This window comes from Phoenix dactylifera, chromosome 8 (assembly GCF_009389715.1).
Source record: "Phoenix dactylifera cultivar Barhee BC4 chromosome 8, palm_55x_up_171113_PBpolish2nd_filt_p, whole genome shotgun sequence".
Classification (NCBI taxonomy): domain Eukaryota; kingdom Viridiplantae; phylum Streptophyta; class Magnoliopsida; order Arecales; family Arecaceae; genus Phoenix; species Phoenix dactylifera.
In genome coordinates this window covers 21464422-21478645 of record NC_052399.1, presented here as the reverse complement: position 1 = coordinate 21478645, position 14224 = coordinate 21464422, and the positions used below count along the sequence as shown (strand labels likewise).

Genomic DNA, 14224 nt, shown 5'->3' with positions numbered 1-14224 from the left:
GACATCCAACACTCGGTCGGGAAACGCCATCTCTACATATTTATAGAGTTCTAAACCAGCCTTTGAGATGTCATCAGTTGGTCTTCTCCCTGTAAACATCTCCAGCAAGAGGATTCCATAACTGTAGACATCGCCTTTGGTGGAGACTTGACCAGCCAACCCATATTCTGTAATTCATTCATGTGTCAAAAGTTAGGCACCACTTTTGGTACATGGAATCTGCAATCTTATTTTCAGACAATTTTTGATGAAGCACGCCAAAATTATAATTAGTACTTCTATGTCATATGTAATCCAAGCTCTGGTGTTTAAAATTAAATATGTTATTCTTTCTTTTTTAAGAAAATATACTTGCTTTGAGCTGAAAAACTTTACAATACGCAAATGATGTGGATATATAAAAATCATCATCATCATCATCCAAGCTTTTCCCCATCCATTGCCTGTACTTTGGTGAATTAATGGTTTATGTTCTTGACCACATTTTCTGATACTATGGAAATCACCATTATGACTCTTTCAGTTCTTTGTTATTTTTCATTTTATGCAAAAACAAAGACTCTCTAGTCACAAAGATAAGATTCACATAAAGGATTTGTTTGGAAGAAACAAGAACAAAATGGAGTAGTGATGTTAATTAAAAATGTGCCATCTTATAGAGATGGTGATCTAGACTAGAAGTCTAAATAATCAAGGAGTTAGATCACAAGGCCCAATGAAGAAGCTGTCATAAGGCTCAAAACATGATCTAGTAGGTAAGTAAGATATCTAAACTGTCACCTCAGCCCATTTCTTCCTTTCTGAGCAATATGTACTGCTTCCATTCTTTTATACCATCTCTTAATTTTCACATAGATTCGATTCCTCTGTAATAGTATCTTAAAACAACAGGCTACTTGGTTGGAACAAAAAAAAATGCTGGTTTCTGGCTTCGCTAAACCTCTGATTATCTATCATAAGTTAATGGACTATGTCGATGGCAGTGGTCAGCCAAATGAGAGCCTCTTGGCTAACATCTATAGGATTGCTTTGAGGGAAAAAAAATAATTAAGATCTGCATTAAGGATATGATATTTCTACATGTGCCTTGCACAAAAAAAAGGGAGCTAGAATCCACAATCAACATAAATATCATGCTGTATTTTAAACATATCCTAGAGAATTTAGCGCTATCATTTTAGATAAGCTATCCAAGTCTTCAAAATATCGTCGTTAGTTTTTCATGAAAAAGCATCGATGAACTTCATAATGTACCGAGATGGCTAGAAAAACAAATATTCATTCTCTACATTTCTTGATAATGTCATCCAAAAAATGTGGACAAAAAAAATTAAAAATAACAAAAAGAGATGCTTTAGGCATCACTAGAAATGCTTACCTGGAGCAATGTAACCAATGGTTCCCCTTATTCCGACAGAGCTAGATGGATATTCGTGGGACTTAAAAACTTCATCAGAAAGAATCCTTGCTAATCCAAAGTCACTCAGATGGGCACACATATCATCATCTAGCAGAACATTGCTTGGTTTCAGATCACAATGGACTATTGGCATCTGGCTATGGTGATGAAGATAATCCAATGCAGAGGCAACATCAATAGCTATGTTCAATCTCTGAATAAGGTTCAAGGTCCTCGTTCCAGAATGCAAAGATTCCTCTGGATGCAACCACTTCTCCAAACTTCCATTAGGCATGAATTCAAGCACCAGAGCTTTAAAATCATCGCCATTGACATTGACACCCGAACATGAAGTTAAGATCTTAACAAGATTCCGATGCCGGATGTTTCTTAAGGCTTCACATTCAGCCATGAAACTCTTCGATGCTCCTCGTTGTTGAAGATCTAGAACCTTCACCGCGACAATTTGTTCATTGGAGTCCAAAACTCCCTTGTACACAGAACCAAAACTTCCAGCTCCAATTAAATTAGATGATGAGAATCCATTAGTTGCTCTAAACAGGTCAAAATAAGAGACCCTCAAGAATTGATCCTTAATCGAAGGTGGAGATGAAGTTCTTCTGCAATTCTTCACCCAACGACGAGACATGCACACAGAAAGCAATAAGACTAGACAGAGGACTGCACTGATTACAGGGATGATTGCTTTGAGTGCAACAGACATATGCTTTTTCCTGGAAGATTTGGTATTGCATGAAGGCAAATTTAATTCTACAATACCTCCGCAAAGGCCGTCGTTGCCGAGCACGGAAACAGCACTTGCATTTTTAAAGACACCTTCTTTTGGTACTTCGCCAGTGAGATCATTGAAGGACAAATCTAGATGAAGCAGAGTGCTTAACCTCCCTAAGAATTCTGGAACCGGTCCTGATAGATTGTTGTGGGAAAGGTCTAGCTCTTGAAGGCCTTTCAAATTGCTCAAAGCCTGAGGAATGTTTCCTTGAAAGAGGTTCCCTTCCATATAGAGGTACTCCAAGCTTTGACAATCACCAAGAGTGCTTGGAATCTCACCAGACAATCTGTTCTCCGAAATATCGAGCTGACCAAGATTCTTCAAGTTGCCAACTTCTGTGGGTAAGGATCCAACAAGGGCATTACCTGATAAATTAAGAAATATGGATAGAGAACTAAGGCCAACGAGCTCTCTGGGGATGGCACCACTTAACTTATTGTAAGCAAGGTCAAGCTCTTGCAAGCTCTTGCAGTTTCCGAATTCGGCAGGTATAGTTCCACTCAGGCCGCTCTCTTCCAAGTACAGCCAAAGCAATTGTGTGAGGTTGCCAATGGAAGATGGAATTTGTCCAATAAAATTGTTTCTTGGTAGAACCAGAAGACGTAGCTTCCGAAGCTTCCCTATGCTAGAAGGAATTATGCCAGTCAAGCGGTTGTCATTCACCAAGAACACGGTTAGATTGACGAGGTTTCCAATTCCTTCAGGTATGCTTCCTGATATTTGGTTCTGCCCCATTGACAGCAAATCTAGCTTTCTGGAGAGATTGGCAATGGAGCTGGGCAATTCACCACCAAGCCTGTTGTTTGCAAGCCCTAGTGTCCCTAAAAGGCTGCAGTTTGTCAAAGAGGTGAGGAAGGTCCAATCCTTGGCATCTCTAGCTTCAAGCTGATTCGTATTAAGATTAATCCAGTAGAGGTTCTTTAGATTTCCCAGATTAGAGGGCACTGTTCCACTGAATTTGTTGTCTTTGAGATCAACTTCTACCAATCTAGAGGCATTGGGGAGTGAATTTGGAATGGGACCACTAAACTGGTTATCGTCCAAAATAAGCATTTGGAGGTTCGGAAGGTTATCAAACATATTGGATGGTAGATTTCCAACAAGACGATTCTCGCCTGCATCAAATATCTGAATGGAAGAGAGATTGTAAAGAGAGGATGGAATCTCACTTGAAAGCTTGTTTCGGGCCACATGAAAGACTTGCAGGCTCGCGAGCTTTCCTAGGCCGTCTGGAATGCTTCCCTCCAAATCATTTTCATAAAGAAGAAGGCCGATAAGAGAAGAGATGTTCCCCAGTGAGGACGGAATGCCACCAGTTAGAGGGTTGCCGCCAAGATCAAGTACCGTGAGCTTTGAAAGGGAGCCAAACTCCGCAGGAATTGATCCTCCGAGCATGTTGTTACTTATGTTGATGCTGAGGAGGTCAGTGCAACTACTGAGATTGGTGGGAATCTCCCCTTCAAGAGAATTGAATCCGAGGTTGAGAGACCGAAGCCGGAACAAGCGGCCTAGTTCTTGTGGGATGGGCCCTTGGAGTTGATTCATGGAGAGGTGGAGCCTTCTGAGGAAAGTGAGATTTCCTAGGTGCGGCGACATGGATCCAGTAAGGTTGAGATTGTCAAGCTCTAATGCTATGACCCTCTCTGGGTGCCGGCGGCCGCCACATGAGACGCCTTCCCACTGACAGTGATGGAGAGTGGAGTTGCTCCAGGATGCTAATGCTCCAGAGCGATCGGCTATGAGAGTTTTGAAGGATAGAAGGGCGAGGCGATCATCAGTTGCACCGTTTAGTTTTGAAGTGGTAGAAGCTGCTGAGGTTTGGAATGCCAAGTAGCTCAAACCAAGGATTAGAATGATGGCACTGGAGAAGTATGGCCTCCAGAATTTTCCTACAGAGAACTCCCGTGGATGGCAGTACAGCAGAGGCGGAGCCATGAGGAATCTGGCAAGAGCTTGCAAATGCCAAACTGCGAAGCAGAACGTGGTCACTGAAATAGCAAGATCAGCTGATCAAATGGGGGATATACTCTATTTAGATTGAGATTTAACAGTCTTGTGGCAATGGAATTGAGTTCATTACCCACCAGCAGACAGGCGAGGTGCCCTCTCTTGGACGTCGGATATCAGAAGGAGCAATAAATAGAGATAAACAAGTGGTTCAATGACTTCGCGATGTTCGTTTAGAAAGTCACTACTACTTTAAATTGGTTAGACTTTAGAGCGAGTGTTCGACATCATCTCGAAGAATTCAGCGGCGTGGAGGCCGATCGACTCCAAAGCTATTTTTGAATAATTATGGATATAGACTTAGCCGAATCTATAATTCTATAAATTTACTAGCTGTACTGATTCAACTCATGAATCCAATAAAATTTTCAGGCCAATCATCTAAATAGGCCCTTTCCTGCTGAAAAATGGAACTAGAAGGCACGAGGCAACGTCTATCTCTAAAAAAGCAACTCCAGAGAGATGGAAGCAGCAGTCTTCGTTGAATTGGTAATGAAAGAATGACTTCATCGGCATTTTTAAAATGGTATTCTCCCCGCTGGAACAAGCGTGGAAGATGCTGCTTTTCTTCCACTATCATGACATGACGTTCGAATTTTCCACATCGCGCGGGTGTTGGCGGCTTCTCAGTTTGCTTCCAAGCTTGCTCAAATGCGAGCAATAACGTCGGTCCGAACTGGCTCCACGAGGAAAGCAAGGTGGAAGCTGGAAACGGACACAAGAGGTGCGTTAGGCAGGAGAAAAGTGCATTTCATTATCCTTGCTCTACGACATCCCGCTATTGTACCCACCATATGTCTTATCTATGAGATTCGGCCCTTTTTTTAATTATTTTTCTTCTTCTCATCTTCCTGCTGCTTTTTTTTTTTTTTTCCGTCGTCGTATAATGACGGCTCACAATTGATAGGTGAGAATACGGCCAACAAAATTAGAAAATAAAAGATCAGATAAGAGTTCTGACATTGCACCACGATTCATTCATATGAAACTTTCAGAATGATGAGCCGCAAAAGAAACAATTCAATCGACGGCACTATTTACTTTTCTGTATATGTGAATGGCCTAATGAGAGCCACACTTCTTTAGTAGCTTCCGAATATCGTGAGCTGGTCTATTTCTAAGCTATTCCTAATTATTTATGTATATAAACTTGACTCAGCCTATAATTTCATAAATTTGCTGTTTGCAATGACTCCATCCATAAATACAATAAGATTTTTAGCCCAACCATCCTGGTGGACCCTCAGCCAGGTTGTGAACGACTGCCTATAAGAAACTTCAAGGAAAGCACTATCCTACTGAAAAATAGAATTTAGGACGCAGGAGGCAATGACTATCTCGTACGAATTTTCCATATCGTGCGGGTGTTGGCGTCTTACCAACTTGCTTCCAAGCTGGCTCAAACACGAGCAGTAATGCCAGTACGAACTAGCTCCACATGTGGTGCGAAGGCGGGAGATAATTGCATTTGTTCCGGGAAAACCTAAACTACCTCCTATCATCTTCCGATTCTTGGATTGTGATCTCTGTCAGGTTAAATCCACATTGTAGCAGCTTTAATTTTTTGGATGGTATGATGCATTTGTTCCTCTTTTCATCTCTCTTTTTCTTCTTCCTCCCTTTCTTGGTTTGATCCTGGAGTGTTACCGTAAACATCATCGAAGCGATAAATCCAATTTAAGTATTTCTTTTTTTAAAAAAAAATCAGTACTTTTCTGTGAAAATTCCCTTCCAACACTTGAAAATTGCGGAGTTCTTGCCCCCAAGTGCTCCCCTTGCCACTTGAACAAGGGGATGGGGGTTCGGTTCCGCGTGGAGTTGCCCCTGGAGGGGTGGGGTGGGTATAGGGTAGAAACGTGGGGATTAGCCCCTTCTAATCTCAAAAACAGAAAAAAAAGGTAAAAAAAAGGAGTTATTGATGGTCACATCTGAACTAATTCTTTAATTTAGTTTGTATTTAGCATCTTATGAAACTGAACCCGAGGAAAGTGGTGGATGGGACTCGATACATTGGTTACAAACTCTATTTTTTTTTCTCTACTACTAACTGTAAGATTTTGGTAATCTCAACATTCAGGGCCAATTTGCGGTGCACACGTTTTGTGACCAAGGCACAGTTCTGAGCTATATTTTGGATGAAGTTATAAACTTGAACAGCTTTAGCAGTTCTCAAATTTCCTCCTTGTTATTTTCACTTTAAGCATTGAATGAAAGCATTTTCCCTTCAGATGAATGATGGGAAGGCACTTTAACCTCATCAAGTGTAGAGTTGTTTGCTTTGTTCATTCACAAAAGTCTGTTCATTACCTCATCAATTGTAGATTTGGCAGTTTGCTGTGCATCAGTTACACATTCTCATTCCTCATCCATAGAAATTAACCTAGTAATGCTGTATGATCTTCTTTGTAAGGTATCCATCTTTGGCTCTTTGGTCTGTTTTTAACTTTTCTTTTATCAATCCTTCGTTGATTTAAAGCAGACAATTGCGGTGTCATTCAGATGAGAAGCACGGTTGAAGCTGGTGGCATTGGCAAAATAACCTAAGTAATTGGTGATTAATGATGTAGGCATGCTTCAAGAAACTGGTACAGGAATTAGCATCAGTTATCTTGAAGGTGTGCAGGATACTGACATATTCGTTGCTCGTCTGCATATCACTGGACCATGAAAAGTTGCTGAAAGATATGAGAATACAGTATCCATTTAAAAAAGTTATATCTTAGAAACCTGTAAGTATCATAACGTTCATTATTTTTCCATAATTTATTAATTTCTTTCTCTATTATTGTTTTGTTTCTGTACACCATTCCCCTTCTGTTGAATTTCCTGTAGTTGCATGCTTCATGCCAAGTGAGATTGTGATACCTTAGGTTTGGTGCAAATGCGTACTACTTTTTCATGCTCACTGTTGCTACAGGAGTCTTGCCAGTGTTTCAACTTGTGCTTCTTAAATTTCAAAATGTAAGCTGTCTTGAGGGTAGGTTTTGACTTGTTCCTTGTGCTGCTTCGCAAAAGAAGATCACATTTTAGGTTACTCTTTTTCTCTCTTTTTTTTTTATTCAAGGGTATTGCAATTTTTCCCCTGCAAAGGATAAGCATTTGATGACTGGTAAATGTTGTTATACAAGTATTCTTCACATCATTTCTGGTGTTTGCTTTTGGGGATCTTTGATTGGGATGTCTGGACCCAATTCTTTCTTAAGGTATATCTCGACAATTTGTTTACAACAATTATTTTTGCTTTTCTAATTTCATTGTAAACTGAGATGGTAAACTTTCACAGCAGCGATTTTATCCTTCTGCTAATCAACTCTTAGTGATTGTCAGTCGATTGCATCATTTAAAACCCTATACAGCTTTTTTTTTAATGAAATTGGAATATTATCAACAACTTTGCAAGTTATTGCTAGTTGTGTTGGAAATTACATGCAGTAGATTCCTAATGTTTTCATAGATCCACGGAAGATGTGACTTTATGCTGCAGTTGGCCCTTGGAATATTGATGCTTTCTAGATTAAGTACAACCATGTAGCAATAGCTTAATGAGGTTATTTGATTCCATTTTTCAGTACAGAAGTGATCATTTCACCTGACATTCTGCATCATATTTTTGGCTGATTGCTCGCTCCATTTGATTGTTTTCCATTGATAGGAAAGCTTTTTGGATGAATGCTTATAGTTTTTTTATAGTTGGTGAAGAGAAGAGATGAAATAAAATGGATTTATGAGGTGAAACTTAGAAAAAATAGGATAACAGTATGATTCCTTTTTTTCCCTAATGGAACAGAATTTGTTCTGTTTGAACCTTTTCATGATTTGTCTTCATTTAGCAAACTGGGTGACTGCTGGAAAGACTCTGCTTTCTCACTGAGATTGATCCAAGTATCGGAATGTATTTGTTCAACTAGATGCAGGCAGTCCTGTAAAATTGGATACTGATACGAATTACATGTTCTGCTCTAGGAAAGGTTCTTTTTTTGAAACTTACATCCCCCCCTTCAATGTGTTCTGTTTCTTTCAATAGGTCTGAATAAACTCTTTTAAATTTAATAATAATGCTTTGCAATATGTTTTGATGAGTTTTAGAGATGGTTGATTGGTGGAGGACTGCAACACACACATGGAGGGAGATCAAGGGAAGCAGCTCTGAAGAGATAGCAGGAGGAAGAGAATAGGTAAGAGTGGAAAGCATCATAGCTTATCTGCAATGATTAAGCTGGTAACTGTGGCATGTTATAAATGTATAATGGCCACAGCTTTTTTTTTTCTTCTTCTAAAGAATATAGTATTAACAGTTGAAAGGATATTTATTAAATCTGTTCCCGTATGAACTAGATAACCTAATAAGTAATATAGAATCCAATAAGTATATCACCGAAATTATGCATTATCTATTACTATTTATTCTTCGTGAGGAAAAGGCTATATTAGAGGAAAAGAAATCATTACTTGGCCATAGAAATAAAAGGACACTAGAATGCCAAACATTATTTAAAAGCTAAACCCTTGAATGAGGGTTTTCTGGTACGACCATATACAATATCATGAACATAGCATGGAACATAGGGTTTAATTACTTGATACTATGGAAGGCCATCCTTCTTATTTACTTCCATACTGAAAATATGGTCTTTGAAAAGCCAAAGATCTTCTTGTTTACAGGTATACATAACAACAGCAAGATACATAATCCTTCTTGTTAGGTGTCACAACGCATTCGCCTTCACGGAAGGTTAAGGACATGCAATATTCATTGCAATTTTCGGTGCATGGACCATCACAATATGCATAGCGGGGATTGTCATCCATCGGTGCCAAGGCGATTGCTGAAAGAGAAAAAATATCATACACAATGAAATCTTATTGTACATGTTGCTATATCATGTTCATGCATACTCGGAATCTAGTAGCATTATGTTAAATAATGGCTGGGTAGGTCAAATAACATTCATCGCCTGAATTTTTTGTCATTGTTTAACTTAAGAAATGCAACACTGCTATGAACTAGGGCTTATTCCTATCATGCTACTATGCTTAGCAATCAAAGGTTTTGATGACTTCTTAAAAACCATAGATGTTGGTGGGTTCAAGTCTTAAGTGGTGCACCCCCGAGTGTTGGGTTTAGCTAATTATAATGCCCATTTTATTGAAATCAAACCTAGCTATTATAATTTTTGATCTATTGATCATCTTCTATTTTCTTTTTCTTTTTTTTGATGAATTGTGAGTTGAGATTGAGCTGACCTCTTGTTCAAGAGGTCAAATATGTTTAATCTATTAATTGAAATGTGCCTATTTTATTTGTCTTTTATATCATGAGTGGGCGCTCATGTATTACAGAACTTTTTGATGCAATACCATAGAATTAACATGCTCATAAAATACAATAGAAGCATACATATATTTCCCCTAGTCATAAAGAACAACAATCAAATGGAGATTTATGCTCTTCCAATGGCATATGCGTTGTTCCTGGTTCATTAAATAGAAAACACTATCAATATTGCAATATGGATAATTCAGAGGAAAGTATAACCCAAAATCACAATGTATTGTGTATCAGATAAAGAGCATCCTTGTAAACAATTTCCAAATTGATGATTATATTGAGCCAAATAGATATAAATGACATTTGCAAGTATATTGTGATGTGTAACATGACTTCTTTTTTTCTTTTCTTGAAGGATACATTTTATTTTAGGAAGATATTGAAGTGCAAGCCAAAACAAATGTCAGAAAATTTTATCAATATTTGAATGCTTGAAACAAATACTTTTTAGTTAAGACAATGAATATTTACTGATCTTACCTGGAGATGCAACCAAGGTTGTGAAAATTATTGTAATTAAAAGTTTTCTCATGGTTGGAGATCCCTCTTCTGCAATTCTTCTTTCTCAATCCTATTGGTTGCTTTTAATTTCTCCCGCTGGATGTAAGATCCATCTTTATAGCATGTCATACAGGTGGTATGACTTATCCTTTTGTTTTTTTTTTTAAAATAATATTGTTAACTAAGAGTTTGCTTGGTATTGTTTTTATTTTCAATTTTTGTTTGCAAACACGAGAAGAAAAATAAGCTAAATTATAAAAAAAATGCATGAAGAAATGCTTTTATTTTTTCAAATTATTTGTAAAATTGGTTTTAAAATTTTTGAAAATCGCTGCCCAAAAAAAATATTTGTATAATCTTTAGATCTTTGATAGCAAAGTGTTATTGCTTTCAAAAAGATTGAATAATAGCAAAGAATAGCAGAAATTTTATGCAAATAATATCTTCAACATTACCAAACAGGTCCTTACATTACTTGCACTTGCAGTTATTTATTTTAGTACTTTTTTACAAGAAAGTTCATGGGATACCTAATTTCAAAATTAATATGTGGGCTAAGATTGGAAGATGATGATTACTTAAATATTAATTCTTGGTCCCACTATCATATAGAATGATTAATTTTTATTTTTAGATATTGGAGATTACAGCTTCCCTCTCCTTCTAGATGCAATGAAGTAATTTTCAGTTGATGAGGATCATGCAATTGCTACCATGCGGAAAAGGTGGAACCGCTTCTCATGCCCCTTTGTCCCCTTGGAAACTTCCCATAAAATAGGAATCCTGCTTCCATGCCTAGGATAGTGTGAATAGTTAGAAAATTCGTACACGATTTCTGTGCACTGATTTGCTACCTTTATTCATTCTATTATTACGTTGAAGTGAAAATAAGCTAAACCTTTGGCCCAGCAAATTAGACTGAAGAACTAACTATATATGGATTTCTTGACCGCTTTAGTACAAAAATATATATATATTTTGCAACATATCTCAAAGAAATGGCCATCGTCTACAAGTTTATACGTGAGCCAACCTACTTGGATCGATGCTCCCTTCATGTAGGTATCATATTGGATGAGTCCAAGCATGACAATTGTGCCCTACTTGGAGTTCAATTGTTCAAGGAACATTTTCTTCAGTCTGTTAATTAGTATTGATTCAGTATGCAATTCAAAGCGGTGACAAATTTATCTTTATTGCATGCTTAAGTAGACGGGCTCTATGAATCATGTTTAATTTATGTCCAACGTAAAGGGCTGCATGGTGCACCCTCCACACACACAATAAACCCTTAACGGTACTAGTACTTGTGCCACAATAATAAGCAGCGTATAAATTTCAGGGGTGGCTTTTTTTATTTTATAAGGTGGCACAATTACAGGGCCTGAAATAAATATAACTAACATCATCTGCCAGCAACATATCATGCAACAATGTAGGTACTACTTGAGAGGCCACCTCAATTTGTAAAGTGCTAATCATCCTCCATAAGTCCTTCAGAGTTGGGTGTTGAGTCCTCTGCATGGGTCTGATAGGAGCCCACCCAACCATTGCAATGTTTGACTCTCTTCAAACATAGGTAACCTTAAATGATTGCAAACTGCTAATCATCCTCCTCTAAGTCCTCCAGAGGAGTGCAGGTCCTCTACATCCTCGTGGGTTTTGTGCACAAATCAAGCAACCACAATTAGTGGTAAAAGAAGTGGTCAGGAGAGAGATGAAAGGAGGGGGAAGTAGAGGTTTCAAGTGCAGTGGCTTTTTTTTTTGGTACATCGACTGCATACACTAGTCTCGCGTGAGCATTGCCATCTAAGTCAAGGAACACGATACTCTATAGAGGTGGAGGAACATATACAAAACAGTTCTAGAGAATCTCTCCAAAGTGGTAAGCAATAAAGGAGGCGATTCAATTAGTAGGTATATTCGTCTTCCGGAACATATGCACGACTTGGAAGGCATCATGCTCTCTCAGCAGCCTCCGGATCTCATCTAAAAGCGGGTGATCGGATACTTCTGGCCCCTCCTATACAATCTGCTTAATCACCTCTGCTGAGTCCCTCTCCAGGATGATGCTCTCAGCCTCTAACACTCGCCTCGTATAGAAGATACCCTCCGATGTGGCCTGGAGTTCCGTATCAGAAACTGATGTTTCGAAGGTACGCTGCCCTCCTGCAGCAATCAGCCTAGACTCGTAGTCCCTAATCACAAATGAAACTCCAGTGCTACCTTCACCATCTGGCAGACTACCATTAAAGTTCACCTTTAGGTGGCCAGAGGGTGGGGGCTTTTCCGGATGTAAGGACATACCTAGATGTTATAGAAGTAGAGGGAAAGATCCAAATGTCCCTAGCCAACTCAGATAAAACATCTATAGTAGCCTCAGTGACTTCGGTGGCCTGACGGATAGTTCTATCTACCACAACCCTCAGGGCAACCCTCCTATCCTTGAAGACCCTATCGTTCCTATCCAGGTAGATGTGATAAGCTAGATAGGCAACAATAACACTCCAATTGGCAAAATTTGGAGCCCGCATAGCAGACCTCATGTGCCGAAGTAAATTTTCTGTAGACTCAATAAACCTCGATAGGGGAAAGGAAGCCCTCCTCCAAATCTGGACGACCCGTGGGCATAGTAACAGGACGTGGCTGACCGTCTCCTCCACCTTTGAATAGTCCACGCATGACGGAGAGATCCCAACCCCCCTCCTCGCCAACACACTCCTACTTGGTAGGCATTCTCAGACCACCTTCTAGATGAACAGAGCAACTCGAGGGTGGACCTGCATCCTCCAAATCCAACCACCATCAAGTTGCCTAGAGCCCTCACCACCCATCACCTTCTGCATATCAGCTGAGCGAACCTTGGCCCTCCCGATGGCCGCCCAAACCAACCTATTCGCTGTGGCCTCATGAGGTAGCGGGATAGCAAGGATTCTCTCAGCCAGCTGAGTTTCGAAGGCCTCTTTGATCAGCACCTCGTCCCACCTGCCCTCGCCGGAGATAACGAAATCACTGATTGAGAGCCCCGCCAGCCTTGCCGAGTCAACCATCATCGGTAGCTAGCTCAACAGGTACTCAACTATCCAACTATCCTCTAACACATCAACAGACTGACCATCACCAACAGCCCACTTGGCTTTAAATGGTAGTAGAAGACTTTAATGTTCTCTATGTCTTCTTTCCACTCCTTTGTCTCAACTCTCTTACCCTCCAACTAGGTGTCGACCACCACGTTGAGATAAATAAAGAGAAAGGAGGAAGAAGATGGAAGATAGATTAAGCGACGAGTTACTTTGGGGTTAAGAGGTTTGGGCTCGGACCCTCTCCATTACAAACCACATAATGGAATATTCGCTACAACTCTTAGATAGCTGCCATCTCACCACAAGTTAATCCAAGGACCAAAGGGATGCGCAACTGAAGAAATCATTTTTTTTTTTTTTTTACAGATTTAGAGAACTAGCCTACCGGAGTTTTCAATATAGGAGAGGGACTAGCAAAATTTTGGTACAAGTTATTTTAGAATAGAGTTTATTTAAATTGATATACTACCCTAGAATATTGTTAGAATCGTGAGACATTTAAATGTTGTGCTATTTATTGAAGTAAAGTTTATATATGATTATTTAAATTGTTCCGTTGCATATTTATAAGATTATGTTGAAAAGCCCTGCATGCTTGTAAGGAGGGTTCTCTACGAGTATACGACGGTTGTCACAACCCTCGGTTCGTAAACTCGGGTTGGGGCGTGACTGAATTAGTTCCAAATTATGCTCTTCCATCAGCTTACCCCTTCTTCCTCTTTTCCTCTCTTCCTATCTGGCTGATCTCCACCCATAGAAAGGAGACCTATTTCTCCTTATTTCTCATCCAAAAAATAATAAAAGAAAAGTTGATCCTTGCTATTCACCAGTCGGATTGTTATTTTATTTTTGTAAAGTTGCTGCCATTGTCTCCTTGCTTTCATTTTGCGCTCCTGTTTAAAACATCTAAAGGAAAGGCTCACATCTTCTTGCTATGGAATAAGCAAATGAAATACTTTTGTTTAATGAGAAGGGGATCTTGGAAATCGGCAGAAAAGTGCTAATCTATACTTTAACATAGCGGAGGAACTAAATCTTTAGCTCAATATTCCTAAACGACCAAGACGTATGTACGTTCTATCCTATATTTTTCTAATTGGAATGATAAAAGG

At 39.2% G+C, this 14224-nt stretch overlaps 1 protein-coding gene and 1 long non-coding RNA gene across 5 annotated transcripts in view; one reads left to right on the top strand and one right to left on the bottom strand.

The window, feature by feature from the left end:
* The window catches only part of LOC103709798 (probable LRR receptor-like serine/threonine-protein kinase At3g47570), a 4757-nt gene extending 440 nt beyond the window's left edge, over window positions 1–4317 (bottom strand). The window contains exons 1-2 of the mRNA XM_008795294.4: window positions 1379–4317; window positions 1–167 (exon numbers count right to left, since the gene is read on the bottom strand). The exon at window positions 1–167 is cut by the window's left edge and continues 440 nt beyond it. Of these exons, the coding sequence (XP_008793516.3) occupies window positions 1–167; window positions 1379–4127 (2916 nt within the window). The 5' untranslated portion in view covers window positions 4128–4317. The remainder of the gene's footprint in view (window positions 168–1378) is intronic.
* A 1090-nt stretch (window positions 4318–5407) lies between these two features.
* On the top strand, window positions 5408–9222 carry LOC103709783. 4 transcript variants are annotated; one of them, XR_003386217.2, is made up of 3 exons: window positions 5408–6928; window positions 7032–8374; window positions 8862–9222. It is a non-coding gene; the product is annotated as an uncharacterized LOC103709783 (long non-coding RNA). The 4 variants fall into 4 exon arrangements; XR_005513015.1 differs by having other exon boundaries at window positions 5408–7160; window positions 7264–8374; XR_005513016.1 differs by having other exon boundaries at window positions 5408–8167; window positions 8286–8374.
* The last annotated feature ends 5002 nt before the right edge of the window (window positions 9223–14224 follow it).